General features: G+C 35.4%; 9 protein-coding genes across 9 annotated transcripts; 1 reads left to right on the top strand and 8 right to left on the bottom strand. All coding sequences in view use genetic code 12, as the record gives it.

Moving 5' to 3' along the window:
• Window positions 1–179: 179 nt before the first annotated feature.
• On the bottom strand, window positions 180–2,234 carry CORT_0F02560 (Bmt6 beta-mannosyltransferase; the record flags this gene model as incomplete). The annotated part of the gene is made up of 1 exon (XM_003870560.1): window positions 180–2,234. One exon carries the CDS (start codon window positions 2,232–2,234, stop codon window positions 180–182), a length of 2,055 nt encoding a protein of 684 aa, XP_003870609.1.
• A 976-nt stretch (window positions 2,235–3,210) lies between these two features.
• On the bottom strand, window positions 3,211–5,556 carry CORT_0F02550 (Bmt4 beta-mannosyltransferase; the record flags this gene model as incomplete). Its single annotated transcript, XM_003870559.1, has 1 exon — window positions 3,211–5,556. The coding sequence occupies one exon, from the start codon at window positions 5,554–5,556 to the stop codon at window positions 3,211–3,213; it is 2,346 nt and encodes a 781-aa protein (XP_003870608.1).
• A 1,678-nt stretch (window positions 5,557–7,234) lies between these two features.
• CORT_0F02530 (Gre2 protein) lies at window positions 7,235–8,266 on the bottom strand (the record flags this gene model as incomplete). The annotated part of the gene is made up of 1 exon (XM_003870558.1): window positions 7,235–8,266. The coding sequence occupies one exon, from the start codon at window positions 8,264–8,266 to the stop codon at window positions 7,235–7,237; it is 1,032 nt and encodes a 343-aa protein (XP_003870607.1).
• Window positions 8,267–8,573: 307 nt separating this feature from the next.
• On the bottom strand, window positions 8,574–9,602 carry CORT_0F02520 (Arg3 ornithine carbamoyltransferase; the record flags this gene model as incomplete). The annotated part of the gene is made up of 1 exon (XM_003870557.1): window positions 8,574–9,602. One exon carries the CDS (start codon window positions 9,600–9,602, stop codon window positions 8,574–8,576), a length of 1,029 nt encoding a protein of 342 aa, XP_003870606.1.
• Window positions 9,603–9,984: 382 nt separating this feature from the next.
• On the bottom strand, window positions 9,985–11,592 carry CORT_0F02510 (hypothetical protein; the record flags this gene model as incomplete). The annotated part of the gene is made up of 1 exon (XM_003870556.1): window positions 9,985–11,592. One exon carries the CDS (start codon window positions 11,590–11,592, stop codon window positions 9,985–9,987), a length of 1,608 nt encoding a protein of 535 aa, XP_003870605.1.
• A 12-nt stretch (window positions 11,593–11,604) lies between these two features.
• Window positions 11,605–12,573, top strand: CORT_0F02500 (Rpc34 protein; the record flags this gene model as incomplete). Its single annotated transcript, XM_003870555.1, has 1 exon — window positions 11,605–12,573. The coding sequence occupies one exon, from the start codon at window positions 11,605–11,607 to the stop codon at window positions 12,571–12,573; it is 969 nt and encodes a 322-aa protein (XP_003870604.1).
• Window positions 12,574–12,626: 53 nt separating this feature from the next.
• Window positions 12,627–13,877, bottom strand: CORT_0F02490 (phosphatidyl glycerol phospholipase C; the record flags this gene model as incomplete). Its single annotated transcript, XM_003870554.1, has 1 exon — window positions 12,627–13,877. One exon carries the CDS (start codon window positions 13,875–13,877, stop codon window positions 12,627–12,629), a length of 1,251 nt encoding a protein of 416 aa, XP_003870603.1.
• Window positions 13,878–14,945: 1,068 nt separating this feature from the next.
• CORT_0F02480 (Npy1 protein) lies at window positions 14,946–16,415 on the bottom strand (the record flags this gene model as incomplete). The annotated part of the gene is made up of 1 exon (XM_003870553.1): window positions 14,946–16,415. One exon carries the CDS (start codon window positions 16,413–16,415, stop codon window positions 14,946–14,948), a length of 1,470 nt encoding a protein of 489 aa, XP_003870602.1.
• Window positions 16,416–17,444: 1,029 nt separating this feature from the next.
• CORT_0F02470 (mitochondrial ATP-dependent RNA helicase of the DEAD-box family) lies at window positions 17,445–19,184 on the bottom strand (the record flags this gene model as incomplete). The annotated part of the gene is made up of 1 exon (XM_003870552.1): window positions 17,445–19,184. One exon carries the CDS (start codon window positions 19,182–19,184, stop codon window positions 17,445–17,447), a length of 1,740 nt encoding a protein of 579 aa, XP_003870601.1.
• Window positions 19,185–19,212: the final 28 nt, after the last annotated feature.

Raw genomic sequence — 19,212 nt, 5'->3', positions numbered from 1 at the left:
GATGATTGAAGAGATGCGAAACGCTACCCTGATTTACACAAATTGCATACACCAAGTTACAACTAACATATCCATCTCAAAATTATGGTTATCTTTCATTTCTCTATAAAATCAAATAATTGTTTATAAAATTATCCTAGTTATTGTTTCTTCTTATCTCCTCCTTGTTGCTTGATTCCTTATTGCTTAGCTTCTTCTTGTTTCTTGACGCCTTCTTCCAACTTCTTATTCTCTTCCACAGCATTCTTCTTTTCTTCCTCTAACTTCTTCTTCTCTTCTTCCAACTTCTTCAATACTTCTTCAGTCACACCCAATTTAGTTTGTTCATCACCATAAGCTTTACAAAACTCAATACTTGCATCAAGAACACACTTCATTAAAAGCTCATTATTACCATCAACACCATCAACACCACCAGTTGCCACTTGCGCCAATTCTTGCTGGTTTAACAAGTCCTTCACCATACCCTTTAATCCGTAAATGTACAATATACTATTATTTTCATCAGCTACACTTAGGGTCAACCCGAGCACATCTTGTTTAGTAACTGGATCGTATTCCCATGATGAAATACCATTAGGGATCAAGACATTAGGATCTCTAGCGGCACATTGTACTTCATGTTTTCTCCATCCACTAACGGGGATACTGAATGAAATAGAGGATGATAAGTATTGTACTTGGAATTCATCACTAGTTTCCAGTTTGGTGAAAATGTAGAAATTGGGTCGATACATTGATCTACCACATCCACAATGTTTGATGTGAGCACGAAGAAATCCAATCCATACATTTTTATCCTTGTAAGTTGGATCTATTGATCCATAGGGAATCATTTCCGTTCCACCTCGAATGGGACCGACTTTCCCTTGCTTCTTCAGTTTCTTAGCCTTGTAAACAAATTGGCATTTACTTTCATCTTCACTGTTTTGGAAAAATTGTAGTTCACATTTCAAAACTTCTAAGTTGTCCCATTGATAAATTAGGTAGATATATTTGTCACCGGGGAATTTAGGATCTCTATCTTTAGGAATAATGAATGGAGTCCAATTTTTCTCAACTCCTTTTCTATTCTTTTTCGCAATCCTAAGTTCTTTAACCCGAGTGAACTTAACATTATCAAATCGCGAATCAGATATCCCATCAGTATTTACTTTACCCAATTGATATCTGAAAGGCCATCCAATAAACATGGCTCGATGGAATTCGAAATTGATTTGCATTGATTTATCTTCATCAACGACAGTATAATTGTGAATATTTCTTTGATGTGCATTGAATATAATAACTGGCTCTTCCTTTTGCATTTCGTTTTCAATCAACATAATCCTTGTATCTTCAGGCCCATACCATCTACGCTTGGTATAATGATAATCAAAATAATATGGAATAGGTAAAAAACGAGGGAATTTCAAATTTTGATTTATCCTCGTAACTCCATCAGTATCCATTACTGGTACAACCAATTCAACATTGATTAGTTCTTGCCAATTAACATCATAAACTTGAGCATAAAGCAATGAAATTTGTGGATTCCATTTCAATCCTCTTCGAGAAAACAATACCCGTGAAACCATCAAATGGACACCGTATTCTTTTAACCATACGGAAGTACCGGCAAATTTATAGAAATGTTTGCCAATGGTGTTTTTCTCCAACATTGTTGGTAATTTCCCCTGAAAAAATCCATCCAAATGTTTAAATGCATCATCTGTTTTCAACTGTTGTTGCAAAATTTCAACCATACTTTTAAAATCAGCATCGAATATGAAATTTTCACTAATTGTTAAATCCAAAGATTGCATCGATTGTGAACATTGTTTGGATTTAGAAAATGAATTGAATAAATGGATCCTGTGGGGTATTGTTGCATGTTTTAATTGATCAAAAGTTAATGCAGAGTTGTTACCTGAATAATTAATCACTTGCTTATTGTCAACAGGAAATAACTGTTTATAAGTAGCTTCATCTTTGAAATTTTGGGGAAATACTAGTAATTGTTGCGAATTGTGATTATGTAGATGAGCTTGTGGTAAAGAATTTTTATCGTTGGTGATGGAGGAGGTTTTAGGCAACAACGGTTTCTTTGATGATATCAATCCTAGAAGAGGAAGACCCTTGTCAGCATTTCGAAATAACAAGTGGATGGGGAATATAGCAAGTAGGACGATCACCACGATGATCAAAAATCGACGCAGAATCGATCTAAACCATCGTATACCCAGTTTTACCATACTGAACTGTAAATTGTGTGTGACTGTAGATACGGGTAGGTGTTATAAACCTATTCTATTATATCAGTATAAGATCTATGCAAGGGGTAAAAGGGTGTATATTTTTGACGTGTATTATAGACTCCAGTTGGTAGATAATAATTTATTTTATATACCTGACTTCCATTGCTATTGTACAAGAAGTAGAAGAAGCAGAAGAAGACTCAAACAAACTTTTTTCTTCTATTATGGCAATTAGACTTATGTGCAGGACACACACAGTTAACAATTGCAAAGCTTAAACAGATGATTAAGACAACGGCTTTTTTCTTTTGTTTACTCATTATGGAACGTCGCAACATATGATATTACGACAGACACAGAATCACAGGTACCAGGGGGCACTACGCAAGACTGAGCAATAGAAGAGTGAGAGTCTTGCCTCTCATATTTCTGGGGGACTAATCTATCCCACTGCTAAGCTCTTTCCTTGTTTTTCGATGGCGTTGTTTCTTTCTCTAGGAGCTACGTTTGACCCACGTGGGTCTAGAGATAGCAATTTCTTTTTATTTTACTTGTCGTGTGTAAGAGAGAGATGTGGATTTTTGTACCTGTTATTGGTATATGCAGGATAGCAGTCAATCATAATTTTTAGGTGTGGCGCATTTTATTTTTTTATTTTTCTTTACAAACTGTTCCTTTGTTCCATTACAGCCATACCAAACGATAAACTTCAAAACAAATCACAGTCATATAGATTGAGCTTCTATGTTGTGTCCTTGCTGGCCTCTATTTATTTGTCTATTGATCTATCAGACTACTTACTCGTCTAAAGGAGATTTGAACTCACATTTAGCTTTTAACTTTTAACTTTTAACTTTTATACTTTGTATTAAGAAATTCTATTGAATTACATGAGTTAAAAGAATGGGATTTGAAACCATGAACTGAAAGTTTTTTAGAAACAAGGTTAGCAACGATACAGCTTTCCACTACCTCAGACTACTTTTTGTTCTGGTTTGTTTTCTGATTCATTTGTTCTATCTTTTTGATCTTCATTTGGATGATCATCTTGTTGAGCTGGTTGTTGTTCTTGTTGTGATGAAGAATCACTTTGTTCATTCGCCTTTGGTGCCTCTTGTTGTTGTGCATTTACATTCTGTTCAGCTTTCTGTTCAGATCCCTGTTCAGATCCCTGTTCAGATCCCTGTTCAGATCCCTGTTCTGCTTTCTGTTCAGCTTGTGGTTGTGCTGGTTGCTGTTGTTCCACATTTTGTTCATTTTCGGGCTGAGCTTGTTGTTGTTGCGGTTCGGCATTTTGGTTATTCGATGACTCTTCTCCTTTCGCCGGCTGACTTTGTTTTTCATCAGTTTTACCAGCTTCTTCTCCAGCCCCCTCTTGTCCTTGTTTAGCCTTTTCTTTCTCGGCTTTGGCCTTCTCTGCTGCTTCCTTGGCTTTTTTTCTAGCTGTCTCAGTAACACCCAATTTATCTTGTTCCAATCCATACTCTTTACAAAATTCAGTACTTTTTTCAACAACACATGAAATTAATGGACTTTTCTTTGTAGCTGTTGTTGCAGCTGAATTTTCCCAATTCAAATCAAGTTCACCAACCATTTTTTTAATACCATTTACATGAATTAAATTATCATTCTTGTCGGCAACTGATAAAATTAAACTTAAATAATCTTGTTTTGCTTCATATATTGATATACCATTGGGGATCAATACATTCGGATCCCTCCTTCCACATTGTACTTCAGCATATTTCCATCCATCAACTGCCATATTAAATGAAATGGATGATGAAAGATGAGATAATTTAAATTGACCATCTTTTTCTCCCAAAACAATGAAATTGGGTCTATACATTGCCTTTCCGCATCCGCATTTATCAATATGAGCTCTAAGAAATCCAATCCAAACTTGATCCAAATTGGATTTGGTCTTGATTGGTATTAATTCTGTACCTCCTCTAACTGGACCAACTTTACTGGCATCATTATTTTGTTTGAATACAACTTGACATGTGGAATCCTCCTTAGCATTGGCCAATTCACATTTCAAAATTTTCAAATTATCCCATTGATAAACGATATAAAGATGCTCATCACCTCCATTGAAAACGGACGATTTCCTTTCCAGTGGATTGATGAATGGAGTCCAGTTCTTCTCAACTTTTTGACGCTGTTGCCCTTCGATTCTCAACTCAACAACTTTATTGTACCTTGTTTTCGATGCATGAGTATCTTGACCAGCGTCAACATTTTGCTTACCACGTTGGTATCTCAATAAATACCCCATAAACATCAGTCGATAAAAGGCATACTTGGCTGGAGTTTTCTCGCCATTTGAATCCTCAGTAGTTTGTAAAACTTGTCTATGGAAAGCATTGAAAATGATGATTGGCTCTTCGTCCCCATATTCATTCTTACTCAATAGCAATCGAGTATCTTCAGGACCATACCATCTTTTTTTAGTCTTCTTAGAATTATGATAAAATGGAACTGACATAACGCGAGGGAAGTTAACAATCTCGTATTTACGTTCACCATCATCATCGATAATTGGTAAAACCAAATCAACATTGGATAATTCTTGCCAATTTTCGTCATAAATTTGTGCATAAAGTAAAGAAATTTGTGGATCTGCTTTCCTTGCTGTTTGAGTGAACAATAAACGTGAAACCATTAAATGTACTCCATATTTGGACAACCATACTGATGTACCAGCAAATTTATAAAAATGTTTTTCATTTAATGCATCTTGTTCAATATATTTGCCAAGTTTACCTTTGAAAAAACCAGCAATTTCCTTTAAACTATCATCGTGAGTAATTTGATTTAATAAAGTTTGGGCAATTATTTTCCAATCATGTTTAAATTCAACACTTTTGGTGATTGATACCAGTTTGTCCAATTGTAGATTGGCACAACTTGTATCTTTTGTTGCGTCTTCTTCTTTTTCAAAGACAGATAATACTGGTGTCGATGCAAATAAGGCTATATGGTGGGGTGTATAGGTTTGATTAGTTATATATGTACTCAACGCACTGGCACTGCCATGGTATCGAACAATATCATTCTTGTTTTCAGTAATATTATGATCTATTCTCAACGCAGTACTATAATCCGACGGTAATATAGTAATTGGTTTCTTTTTATAGTAAGAGGAAATGGGTAGTTTAGTACCTCCAACCACCTGACTAGACCATTGTTTAACTGTATCATAAGTATTGAGGAAATGAAGAAGTACCAATGTGATTATAATAAATGGAATGGCCAAGTACGTTTTCCTAATCTGTCTAGGCTTGGGAAACAACGGAAGGTATTTCTTGAACATTATGATGGGGAATAACTTGGGGATGTAAGTGTTGGTGGCGGAGATGGCTGATAATGATGATGATGATGTTGTTGTTTTTTGGGTTGTTTTTTGGGTTGTAAGTTGATTGCTGTTGTGAAAAAGGAACGTTTAACTTGTATTAAGGGAAGGGAAAATTGCTTCAACAGTTGGTTAAATCACCCAAATTAGTTGATTCTAGTGGGTTTATACGGGTTGGCTGTTACTCTTAAGAGTCAGTAATGTTATAAAGCTTATCTAGTACTTAGAATGCATTGGTGGTAAAAAATTCTCTTCTTCCTCTTCATTGTTAATCCTCATTTGCTTTTGGTTGTAAAAAGAAAATTTGACAATGTACTGCATATAATCAGTTCATAAATAGTTTGAAAACTCACAAAACGATAAGATTATTTGCTTTATCTCAACAGCATCAACATAAATATATCGCATCTGATTCTACAGCAGAGACAGTACAGTAACAGTCTATACACAGCTACCCTTCAATAGTTAGTAGGAACCCACTTTACATAAACAGATAAGTGAACCAGAGTTATCCACGTGCTCTTCAACACGGAGAGCACAGCCATGAACCAAAAGCATATCTTCTAAAAATAAAGCCTCAAAATACTCTATGCAATATCACTTAAAAGAGTACATAATATATATATATATATATTTATATAGCAATTTCTGTGTCTGTGTTTCTGTGTCTGAAACTAATGGTAAAATAATTGTGTCTGACTCACTTTTAGATCTACTTTTGATAGATATACATAGCAAACTCAAACCACACACCACACACATACTCTTTCTCTTGTTGAAACCAATTGACAAAGTATACCTAACCAAATATACACTCAACGAAAAGGGAATACTGATCCCCAACTCATCAAACTCATATTATCCCCTCCGACTTCTCCACCCTACACAATTTGGTGAAGAGTAGTAGGCACTACTGAATCTATTTTTAGGTACTTTTGTATACTATTAATAGCTATCTACTGCTCAGTCTTCTTCTTCTTCTTCCTATATGTTTCTTTTGTGTGTGCGTAATAATAATTGCAGGCGTCTTAGTACTTTATTTTGTTGAGTAATTTTCACTTCCTGTGGCTCTTGTGTCAATACAACAACAAAACAGTTCATAACCATAGTCGTAATAAGTTATAACAACGGTCATTTATATGTCAACTACAATAATAACAAGGTAGATAACAAAATAGGAGACCACCACATATAAAACGCAGTATATAAATATGTATATATAGGTACTAACCAAAGTATTGTACCTTAACTATCATCCCAAGAAAACAACGTTTTTGACTCAATGGAAAAAGAAATTCATATTTTTCAACTTTCATATTACACAGCCACAAACCTGAATATTTGTCACGTGCATATCACCTGATTCTTTTTTGCCATTTGTATTTTTACACACTACAGTTATTGATTTACCCATAGAGGTATATGTACTGTGCCTTATAAATACAAAAACAAAAAAGAAAAGTTGTTGAATGTTTAACAATCATTTTTGTTGCAAAATAGAGTAAATCGGTTGATTTCCAGAAAGAATCACAAGCAACTCTTTATTGTCACCTTAGGTTCCTTTCTCTTTTTTATTATTCATTCTAAAATAGGTCTATTCTCTTGATCTCTCTACTTGAAAAGCTACACACCAATCCTCTTACAAAGCACCACTTCTACTTTTCTTGGCTTCCAAGATTTGTTGCACGGAATCAATAACCGATTTACCAAGATCAATAAACTTAAATCCTAAAATCTGTCTCGTCTTTGAATTGTCAACAGTTGCCAATTTCTCCTTAATCACTTGTTCATCGGTGCCTGGTTCACCCTTTGGGAGATTCAAATCAGGGAATTTAGCGTTAATCAAATCAACAATTGATTGTTCAGTAAAACTACCAGCAGTTAAAATCAATCTCTCGTTTTTGGCTTTTGGATTCTCAAATGCAACAACATGAGCTTTTGCTACATCGCGTACATCGACCCAAGTACCTCTAAAGGTAGGGATTGAATCTGTTGGTTTCAATTTCAAAATGGAGTTAATCACTTCTGATGATGTATTCAATTGATCTTTAACTTCGGATGTGAATAATTGTGGACCAAATGTAAAACCGGGATTCACTGTAGTCAAACTAAATTGGGAATCGTTTTCTTTGATAAAATCCCATGCTGCTCGTTCAGCAAATGTTTTGGATCCTCTATATCCACTAACCGCATTTTGAACCGCTTCATCCCATTTAATTTCGTTCCAATCTTGTTCAGTGAATGTGTAATTTGGATCAGTAGTCTTGCTGGCAGTTCCAACAGCAGCGAAAGATGAAGTAATAACTACATTTTTGATATTTTTTCCATATTTTTGAATCGCCTTCAATGCATTCTTGGTACCTTCAACTGCCGGTTCAAGTAATTCTTTAGCTATATCGGTAGCTTTAAAATGGAATGGAGAGGCAGTATGTAAGAAAACTGTGGCATCTTGATTCTTTTGTAATACTTGGTCAAATGCACCTGGTTTACCAACATCTTCAACAATTTCATAACTTAATGTTGATGGCGAATTAAACAATTGTAACAAGTGGTCACCTTTAGCCTGTGATCTAACTGTGGTAACAATATTGTAATTGTGGTTTAATAGTTGTTCAAGGATATGTTGAGCAATGAAACCTGTTCCTCCGGAAACAATAACTTTAGCAGTCATTTTTAGAAACTTAGTTTAAATGTTGATTATGAGTTGTGAATGAAATTGGATGAATTGTCAAAAATAGTCAACGGAATAACGCCCATTTATATATTCGCTCAATCTCGGAGATTTATAAAAATAAAATTGTGGAGTCTACCTCAAACGTTCTTTTTCTTTTACTTTTATTTAGCGGCAATATTTCCTAAAACGATAAAGGGTCCGCCACAACAATTGAACCCACACTTTTCTTCCACAAGACTTCTTCTACACAAACATCAAACTACTTGTAGTGTTACTCTTCATTATCATCTATATACTCATTCTACTACTTTAACAAATCCCCTTTATTCACCACAAAAGCTTCAATAACAGCCATAGCAGCATACAATCTATTCTCTGCTTCTTCAAACACAACTGAATTGTCACTGTAGAAAACGTCATCAGCGACTTCTTCTTGATGCCTGGGTAAACAGTGCATAAAGATCCAATTAGAAGCAACTTGGCTCAGTTTAATCAAGTTAGCGTCGATTTGATACCCAGCAAATTGTTTCAACTTGGCAATTTTCTGCAGCTCTTCACCCATCGAGATCCATGTATCAGTAACTACAATATTTGCATTGTGTAAAGCTTGTTGTGGTTGATTAACAATTTCAAATTTGAGACCTTGTTGAGTTGCAATAGCCTTGGCATCTTGTTCGACATCTTTATCAAATGTAATTGATTCTGGGATTGATATGGACACGTTAATTCCCATTTTCAAACTTGCAATAGCTAAGTCATTAATAACATTATTCGCATCACCGATCCAAGCCAATTTCAAGCCTTTAGTATTACCCCCGAAACTTTCCTTTATCGTTAATAAGTCAGCAATGGCTTGTAATGGATGATACTTGTCACAAAGTGAATTTATAATAGGAACTGATGAATCTTTACACAAGCCCAATATGTCCAGATGTTTATTGACTCTGGCAAAGATACATGATGTCATTGAACTAATGACTTTAGTGGTATCATACATTGATTCATTTACACCTAATTGAATATCATCTTTTCCTAAAAACATGGGTTGTGCTCCAAAAAAAGCTGCTGCTCCTTCTGTGCTGATTCTTGTCCTTGTTGATCTTTTTGAGAAAAGTAATGCCACCAATTTGCCTAGTAACTTGGAGTGGTTTTCAGCAATGGCCGAGGTATGACCTGACTTATAAACTTGTTTCAAATGTTGGGCTTTAGCAACGAGTGATGAAAATTCATCGTTTGATAATTGCGAAATACTGACTAAATGACGTGGTTGTGATTTTAAACTGGTGGTGCTTGTAGATAAGATCCTTTTAGTAGTGACTGCTCTGACTGACATATTTAATAATTTGAGTCTTATTTGAGGATAATCGATGTGATTCAAAAAGAAAGTAATGTACAACGATGAATTTTTTCTAAATACGGGGGATGGGAGAATAGCTTTATAAAAAATTTTCCAAGTTTCCACATTTGGTAAATGAGTCAAAAATTAAGCGCGCTAAAACATATACCAATGTGACCAATAAGATCCATTTGAACAAAGTACACACCCTGTGCATATGGTACGTGCCAATGACTCAAATTGAAAGAGTATCCATTTAGCTGAAACATTGCATCCGGAAAACTGTAATAGATCTCCAAGTACTACCTCTATGATAACTACGTAACTCAATACAATCTAATCACTATAACCTAATCTCAACTTTCCTCGAGGACATGTTTTAAAGTCTCCAGTCTTCCAACTTTTTCAATAATGCTTCTCTTTGTTTTCGAATCTCCACTTTCCGCTTCAATAAATCAACTTTCGCCGCTTCTTTTTGCTTTTGTTTAGTTCGTTCTAATTTCAACGCATTTTCAATTCGTTCGATTTGTTCCTGAATTGTATACACTTTGACATTGGACACATTTGGTTTCCTCCTTTGATTTTTAAAGCCATACCCATACCCATAGTCAGCATATCCAGGCCCATTGCCAAACCCATGTCCATTATATCGATTATGTCTATTGTGCCCATCATATCCGTAATCATTATCACTTGAACCATAATCACTAACAATTTCATCATTATACTTGTTCTCAAAATCGATATTTCTCTTAAGCACACCCATGTCCTCATCACTCAATTCATAGTCATTATTGGGAGCAGGATCAAAATCGGGTTGTCGTAGTTCTTGATTCGATGGTGCTCCATCATCATAATTCTTTTCATCCTGGTATTCAGATGCAACTTGATTAAGATATTGTCGTTTGGATAAAGTTGGCTCTGCATTGGGATTTATAGGAACATATGACCGAGGTAACGAAGGCGGTGGACTATGGGATTGACTGGTTAACGGTGGTTCATAACCTGCTGATCTATGTGAGGGAATCTTAATATCTGGCGACACTGACGGTTCTTTTTCAGGGGAGAATTCGAAGTCCAAGTCGTCAATGTTGGCAATCACGGGATTGTCCTCAGAATCTTCGTTGTCAAATTCGAGTTTCAAGGCATCCAAGCGCTGACTTGTTACCGACGATTCATTATTAACGGGTTTAGGTAATCGAACTTCTATATTTGGTGGAAGTGAAGATTCCTTTTTAGGAGATAAAATAGTGTCCAACTCGTCAATTTTGGCAATTACGGGGTTATTCCCAGGATTTTCATTGTCCAATCCGGATTGGGGCGTGTTCAAGGGTTCTTTAAATGACCCTTTTTCCTTTTCCACTTTCTTGACTGCTTCTGTTCCTACATCATTCTCTTTGCTGGATACTTTATATTTGGACAAGTTTAAACGTCGCTTTGACGGTTCACTCTGATCTCGTCGTTGAAATGTTGACGAGGATTTGATTCTAATTTCAATCTCTTCCTCCTCCTCCTCCTCCTCCTCCTCCTCTTCTACTTCCCCATCTATGTCATTGTCTATCGGAATTGCCCTTGACTTTCTTGAAAACGATGCGTTAGAATCCATTTGTTTCTTCTTGAAAACAGGCTTCACTTTTATATTCTGTGTTACATCGGTTGTACCAAGTTCATCCCCGTCTTCCTTGAACTCATTTACAGTTTCATCCTCGTTGTCAATCAGTACAGCTGTTGTCTTTCTTGATGAAGAGACATCAAAATTTGCTTGCTGTTTTCTTTTAAATACGTGCCTCGTTTTGGGCCTAAGTGGTATATCGAATGAGTCTATATCATCTTCATCCATGACTTCCTTTATGACGAATACAGGCACCAACTTGTAGCCCAGTTTCAAATTTGTGATACGAAATCTTACGTAAAAAAAAATGCATGAGATGAAAGATGAGATCAGTTTAAGAATCCTAAATTCCACACAACACAAGCAAACAAGCATCTATTTTAAACGATGTCGGAGGTCTCAGATAATGCTAAGCTACTCCATACCAAGATGCGGGAATCCCCCACATCCAGAGCTTTTACTCAACAAGAAGCATCTAATTTAATCAATGTTACCAAAGAATCGGAGTTGATGCTATTACTACAAGAATTACTTAACGCCAATTTAATCAAATTGAGTAAAACAGGTGATGAAATACGATTTCAAGCAGTTAGTGTTGACGATGCTAAGAAATTAGTCAGTATGAGTGATGATGAGCGAATGATTTATTCATATATTGAAGCTAGTCAACGTGAAGGTATTTGGACAAAGACCCTTAAAGCAAAGACTAACTTACATCAACATATTGTTTCCAAGTGTTTGAAGAATTTAGAACATCAACGATATATCAAATCCATCAAATCAGTAAAACATCCAACAAGAAAGATTTATATGTTGTATCATTTACAACCTAGTATTGATGTTACTGGTGGTCCCTGGTTTACTGATTCAGAATTAGATACTGAATTTATTGACACAATATTGGAGGTTGTATGGAGATTCATTGTCAACAAGACATTTCCCAGAATGGACCAGCAACAAGAAGGGCAACGTCTGATTAACCCATTACAAGCATCATACATAGCGTCATTCCAAGGAGTTGATCTAGATCAAATATTGGAGTTTATTAATGGAAGTGGTGTAAGTTCTGTGGAGTTGGAATTGAACGATATTCGATCATTATGTGATGTATTGAAGTTTGATGATAAGGTGGAAGAAATTGATGGACATAGTGGATTGTTTAAAGCAACAAGACAAAGTTTATTGGAAAAGGGGTTAATGAGAAATTTAGAGGAGTTGAAAGGTCAAATTCCTGAATCAACTAGAGAATATCTTGTGAAGAATAAAGAGTATTCGATATTTGATTTCAAGACTGAGGTTGAAGATTTCCAAGACGAACAGGATTTTGTAAATCTAGATAGTTTTGTAAATGTATGAGACAGAAGGGGAGCTATGCCTATATCATTATACAACTTTTTTCTCTCTATATTCTAAAAGATTCCATACTTTTGACATTTTTGGAAAAGATAAGTAATCACGGCATTTGGTTTAACTTCATTAACTTCATTTGGATCAACCTTGGCAGCAAATCGTTGAGCATCTGAAGTGATTTTCCTTTGCGAACCATTCAAGGACATAAACTGTTTATATACCCAATTAAGCAACTTTTGATTCCAGGTTAATTCAATATTCAACTCACCATCTTCATTGTAGTAGAAATTCTTACTTTCATAAGCAACTAGTGGTTTTACTTCCAACTCTTGTTCAACATCAGTATCACTCTCGGTATCTTCATGGTTTTTATATTTAACCATTAAATCAGGATGATCAGAAATAACTCCGTATTCCACCAATTTTGCCAATTTACCAACCTTAACGAGATATTCAAATTGAAATTTATTATTTACTGTCCACGAATATAGCTTCAAATTTTGAATTTGTAAAAGTGGAACAAATTTAGTAAGGAATTCAGTCGACCAAGTGGCGATATAAAGTAATGAAACCCCAGTTAATTTAATCTTGACTTTGTTCGTGGGGGTAGTTTCATCCAAATAGTAGTTGTAGTTTATATAGTTTATTGAATCTCTCCAATTAACACTTATATGGAAAATATCAAATTGATTGTAACCAAATTCATTAACGATGCCAAATTTATCTTGAAAGAAATCGTTTTGGTTAAGATATTTCAAAAATGATAAATCCCATATACCAAATTGTATTCTATGATACCACCAAGATAAATCACTATGCACTTTTAACAAGTCGTTGACTAGGTACTTGGAAATTTTAGCAGGATTGAATTTCTTAATATCAAGCTGTAACTTGTGTTCATTTGAACCAGTAGACTCAATATACCCTTTGAACCAACGCAATACATCAACAAATGAAAGCAAAGGAAACCCACCTTCTTTTGTCTTCAAGCTCTTTAGAATTGGATCGTACGGTGTCTTGGTCACTTTATAATCAGTTTCATTACCATCTTGATCAACAAATACTCGTTTAGTTGATATATCATGGGATATAATGATAACATCATCTGAACTTAACCATAAATCAGTTTCAATAACTGTTGCTCCTGATTCAAAGCATTTACTAAATCCAAGCAAAGTGTTTTCAGTATATGAGCTCTTAAATCCACGATGACCAGCTATTACAGGGGATGTGGTGGTGGTAGATGTCGTGTAAGGAAGCACCAGTTGCGATGATGATGATGACCTAGAAGCAGTAGCAGTAGACGCCATTCTATTTATATTAGTTAAAGCTGTGGATTTAGTTAAAGATAGTTGTCATATACGTGAAAGAAATCTCCCCATAGTACCAAATCGTGAAATGTTACCAGTAGTAATGGGACATACACGGGTATATATATATATATATATATACGTCGTTTAAAAAAGTGTGGAGCAGTGGAAATGTTTAAATCCGAATATGTCATAGTACTGCATATAACTTAAAGCGAAACAATAACACACAGAATTCTTTCGAAGCGAAAACGGAGAGCACGTGCTCCTTTTAGTAAGCCAAATTACAAAATATAATGCACAAGTGATGGGAGAGATGCCACAGTATTTGTGACTAAGAATAGTAACGGCGTTAATACACATCCAGGTCATATGCGACCTAAGCCTCTCAAAGAACTAACTCAGTTTCCGCGTTAGTTTCGTCCTTTAACACCGATAATAACCGCTTATGACTATGTTATACGGCAAATTGAACATTGTGTCACTTCCTCCTCCGAAAATTATACCGACAGAATTTAAAGAAAAATTAAAAGGGGGTCTAGAATCAGTGTGAATGACGTATTTTACTTTTAAGTTTTTCAGTTCAAGATAAAAGGATAGTGAAAGGAGAGGTTGGTGATGGATATGAGTTTCCCGTGCTGAAGATAAAAGGTAAATGTAAGCTGCTTGTGATGGATCTTGCTGGACAAATTGCAACTTTTTGCAACTTTGCCACTACTAATCATTATATACTTTAAATCAATAGATGGCTGCAAAACTTATTATTCGTCATTTCTGCCAGAGTCTCGTCGTTGATCTGTATACACAATGATATTCCTACTAACCCCCTCATATCAGTTGATTCATTGTGCTGTACAACAACAAACCTAACACACTGGGATAAACTAGTACAATCCACCAAACCGTTCGTCCCCCTTGATAACACTATTTTTAGCTTCTTCTTCTGAATAAATAAATAAACAAATGAATAAATAAATAAATAAACAAGTAAAACTCTATATGAACTACTCCTCCACAATTATACGTGTCTCTCTATACCTTTACAGATTTATAGTCTACTTATAACCACTATAACTTATACTCTTCCTTATTGTTTTCATCTTCTTCGTCAACACACATTTTGATCAAATTATAAGCAATTGATTGGCCCATGGGAATCATTATCCCCTCCGGATTAAAATCTTTATCAGCCTCAGTTACTTGTTCAGGATAAACCAATTTACGTACAAATGAGGTATCAAACCATCTAGCATCCAATAATTCATTATCATGACCTAAATGGATCAATTCATTAGTTCCATTGAATTCAACCACTCCAATACACCCAATCATTAGGTTCGAAGGGAATGGCCATGGTTGGGTCATTACTACATTGACTTCATCACATGTGACTCCAGTTTCTTCCCAAATTTCACGCTTGGTGGCTATTTCCACTGTTTCACTAGGTTCCATGAATCCAGCAGTACATGAATACATCTTGGAGGTGAAGTGTCTCTTGCCCAACGAGAGCAAGATTTTTGATCGATCAGTATTTGTGATTATTGATATTACTGCCATATCTGTTCTTGGGAATGATACATTTGACACTGGAGCACTTTTGACAGGACATGCTGATTTCGCATTTGGTCGATCACTGGTGGAAGCAGTAGCTGCTGCTGCTGCTGCTGCTGCAGTGTCGTCATTGGCCGTAATTGTTTCCTCATTGGTGCAGTACAATTTACCGCCTGCATGAATAGGTATAGTTGGATGACCACATCCAGGACAAAACTTATTAGTAGTCAACCAATGGAAAAACATTGCTCCCTGGCTAAATAAACTAGCTTCTTTTGATTCAAAAGTTAGGAAATGTTTTCTTGAATGAGTGAAAAATACCCCATTTTCCTCGGGGGTTTTATCAGTTTGGAATTTTTCATTAATTGTATCATTAACAAAATGAACCAAGTTACGACACAATTCTTTATTGGAAGATACATCAACGGCATAATAGGCAATACCTTGATACCTACCTTGATGGTCTAAATATTTTTCATCTCCATTCAATTCACAGTCCACTTTTAATGAATTAATATCCAATCCAACAGATTCATCAAGTAATCCCATGAATAAAAAAGTCGGTTTCCCCTTGCTTCTCAAACTCTTATCCATATTCTTATTATCTTCGTTCCAAGTATGCAAAATTTCTTTCCAATGAGGCACATGATTCATTAACCCAAGAGGGAGAAATTGCAAATTACCAGTATATCCAAGATTGTTTGATTGCCCCGGTTCAATTTGATCAACACAAACTTGCTTATCACCGTTAGTCATTATTGTCAACATATTGGCGAAATTTTTGTGAACTAATGGATTTTGCTTGTTGAAGAAAATAAATCGAGTTGAAGGGTGAAATAATGATTTGGAAATGAACTCGGTGTCTTCTCTCAAGAAGGAAACTCGGTTGAGTACTTCATTTCCATAGTACATATCTTTTTGTAAATCTTTAATGGTGGTGTGTAATGATTGCGACATGATGCGAAAGGGCGGCAACGTTCTTACCATTCAACTGAGTACAAAAAATGAAGGAGTATTTATTTAAAAGAAAGTGGTAGTAGTTGATACTGTAGTTGGCGGTCTTATTAGTGTAGGACCCTTATCTGTAGTAGGCTCTACCCTGTTAGTCCTTTAAAAGGTATCTTGTGGAATAAAAGATAAAAGTAGTATTTAAATCAATATTTTCTTCTTATCAATCGCCAATCGAAAATTGTCTTCGGGGAATTACGAATAAACCGCCGACAGAAAAAAAGAAAATTTTTGCACCCCACCATGCTATTTCCACATCACCAAACCCCAAACCCCACATAAAATGCTCTACAATAGTAAGAACCCTAAATCATGCACTCGTATAGTTTGTGTATATTCTTTACACTACTAATCTATCTACAAGAGATTGTAATATCTGTATCAAACTAATTCCAATACTTGGAAGGAATAGGATTAATCCTTCAAATATAAAGTGTATATAGTTGACTTAAGATTTGATTTTCCTGGGGCGTATAAATATCAATACACTGATCAAAAGATCCCGTAAAGTATTAAATTAATTCCCAGGGTGCTTGCACAATCTACAATGATATGCTCGATCTTTGTAAAAATTACCCTTTTCATTAAATATAAAACCTGCAATTATAGTTAGTAAAAAGATTCTCATTGAAAGATGTTTTTGCAGTTGTGTGGTCCCCTTTTTTGGGATCAGATAAATAAAGTAGACTTTTCCCCATGGTTATAAATGTAGGAAGTCAAGCGTTCGTAATTTGGTCTGTTTGGTGTTTCATCATTCAAAAGAAAGGGACACACAGCACAACAAAAACACTGGGATTTAAAAACATACCTATCGTAAAACATATTTGTAAAAACTAAATTTCATAATCAGCCTAATTTTATCGTTAGTAAATGTACTCCACAAAGTTCACTTATTCAATCAGTTATCTTGACACGTCTTCCGCATAATTAACTCAGAAGTCTAACGTCTGAAAAAAATGTCTAATAATCATCACTTGAATAATGGTTCCGGATACATACCCTTTATCTTTATCCTATTTTGATTCCTCTTATTATGGCATTACCTAATCCTTTTACCCAAGACTTCTTTGATTTCTTATCAGCGATGATAAACACTCGACCCAGTTGATTCATCCTCCCGGTTCTTCCCAATCTATGTACAAGATCAACTGAGCTACGTGGTAATCCCATCAATATGACATTTTTAATTCCAATGAAATTCAATCCACGAGCTAGTAAATCAGTGGTCACGAGAATTTTCACCTTACTTCCATCCAAATCATGCTTTACCAACTGTGCTGGCATCAAGAAAGGTTCAAGAAAATCCTTGCGATCTTGAATCTTGACTTTGCCTGATATGCCAAATATATCTTGCTCACGAATTCCATATTTCGAAATCATCAAATCAACTAATCCATCAACTTCAGATTTCTCATTGACAAATACGATAATACGTTTCACATGATCAGGTTCAGTACCATCTCTTGATATTGCATAGATAGCCTGGGCTAAACATCTTGGTTTTGATCCATTATATGGTGGCAAATCAGCATCCAAAGTCATTACCTTGATGTTCCGAGGCACTTTATGTAATGAAGGCGTAGATACCCGAATCATTGATTTCTCGTCCGGGAAATACCTCGCCAATGTCTTTTCAAATTCTTTGGGAATGGTTGCCGACACCAAAATCAAATCAAGCAAATTGGGAAAGTTTTTAACCACAGCAGTAGTATCTTTCAAAAACGACGGATCAAATAATGTATCAGCTTCATCTAGCACACAGTACCTAACACTTTTAAAGATCTTGAATGGACGATCAATAGCTTCTAATTTGGAAAAACCAGTGATTTTAGCGGGAGTTGTAACCAAGACATCAACTTTACCAAAATTACGCAATTGCTTGTATAATGAAATGGGTGGATCACCATGGGACAACTTCATGACAGATAATCCCAATGTAGCATTTTCTGGTAATTCAAGAAATTCCTTATACAGACGTGGTACATTTTCATGATCTAAGGAGAATTTGTTAGCTCTGTTGAGTACTTCATAAACCTGTTCAACCAATTCATGAGTAGGAACCAAGATGATTGACCTCACCTGTTCTGATGTCTTGAATAGTTCATATTTTCTTTCATTATCTTTGAACCAGTTGAAATCATCCTCCTTCAATTTGGATAAAAGAGGACTTAGATAGCTCCATGTCTTACCTGAACCAGTCTCAGCAGCAACAGTGAAAACTTTTGTCTTTTTCAACTCGTTTTCATGTTTCAATTCATAAAATATACGTTCACCTTCATCCATATCCTCCAAGTCCTGATTGACTTTTCTTGTTTGGTTGATTTTACGAATTGCTGAAATTTGTACTGGCGTAGGCTTAATCTTAATTTCATCAAGCGAAATATGTTGAGGTCCTTTGAGATTGTACTGTGATTTAATCTCTTTGACCATTGCTTCTCGTACTGAGGGGAAAATTTTCAATTGATTAAAATTGTCAATTTTCGATTCAGCTAGATCAATTGGTGTCTTCAAGTCATTATGTAATTGTGAAAATTTGCCTGATTCAAAAACAAGTCCCTTTTTAGATTTAGACCCTGATTCCACCTCTTCCTTTGTTTCTTGTCGTGTTTTTGGTTTAGTCTTGAGTAGATGTTTCTTCGATGGAACAACTTTCGAAGAGTATCTCGACAAACACCTCAATTGTAAGTGTGTTATGCAATTAATACGTATTGAAGATGACAAACAACCCCGTATCAAACTTCTAATCATAGTATTATAAGGTCCAAATGGCGAAACA

This window comes from Candida orthopsilosis (genome assembly GCF_000315875.1).
Source record: "Candida orthopsilosis Co 90-125, chromosome 6 draft sequence".
Lineage (NCBI taxonomy): Eukaryota > Fungi > Ascomycota > Pichiomycetes > Serinales > Debaryomycetaceae > Lodderomyces > Lodderomyces orthopsilosis.
The sequence above is the reverse complement of the archived record's forward strand: the minus strand, read 5'-3'. Positions and strand labels throughout refer to the sequence as shown.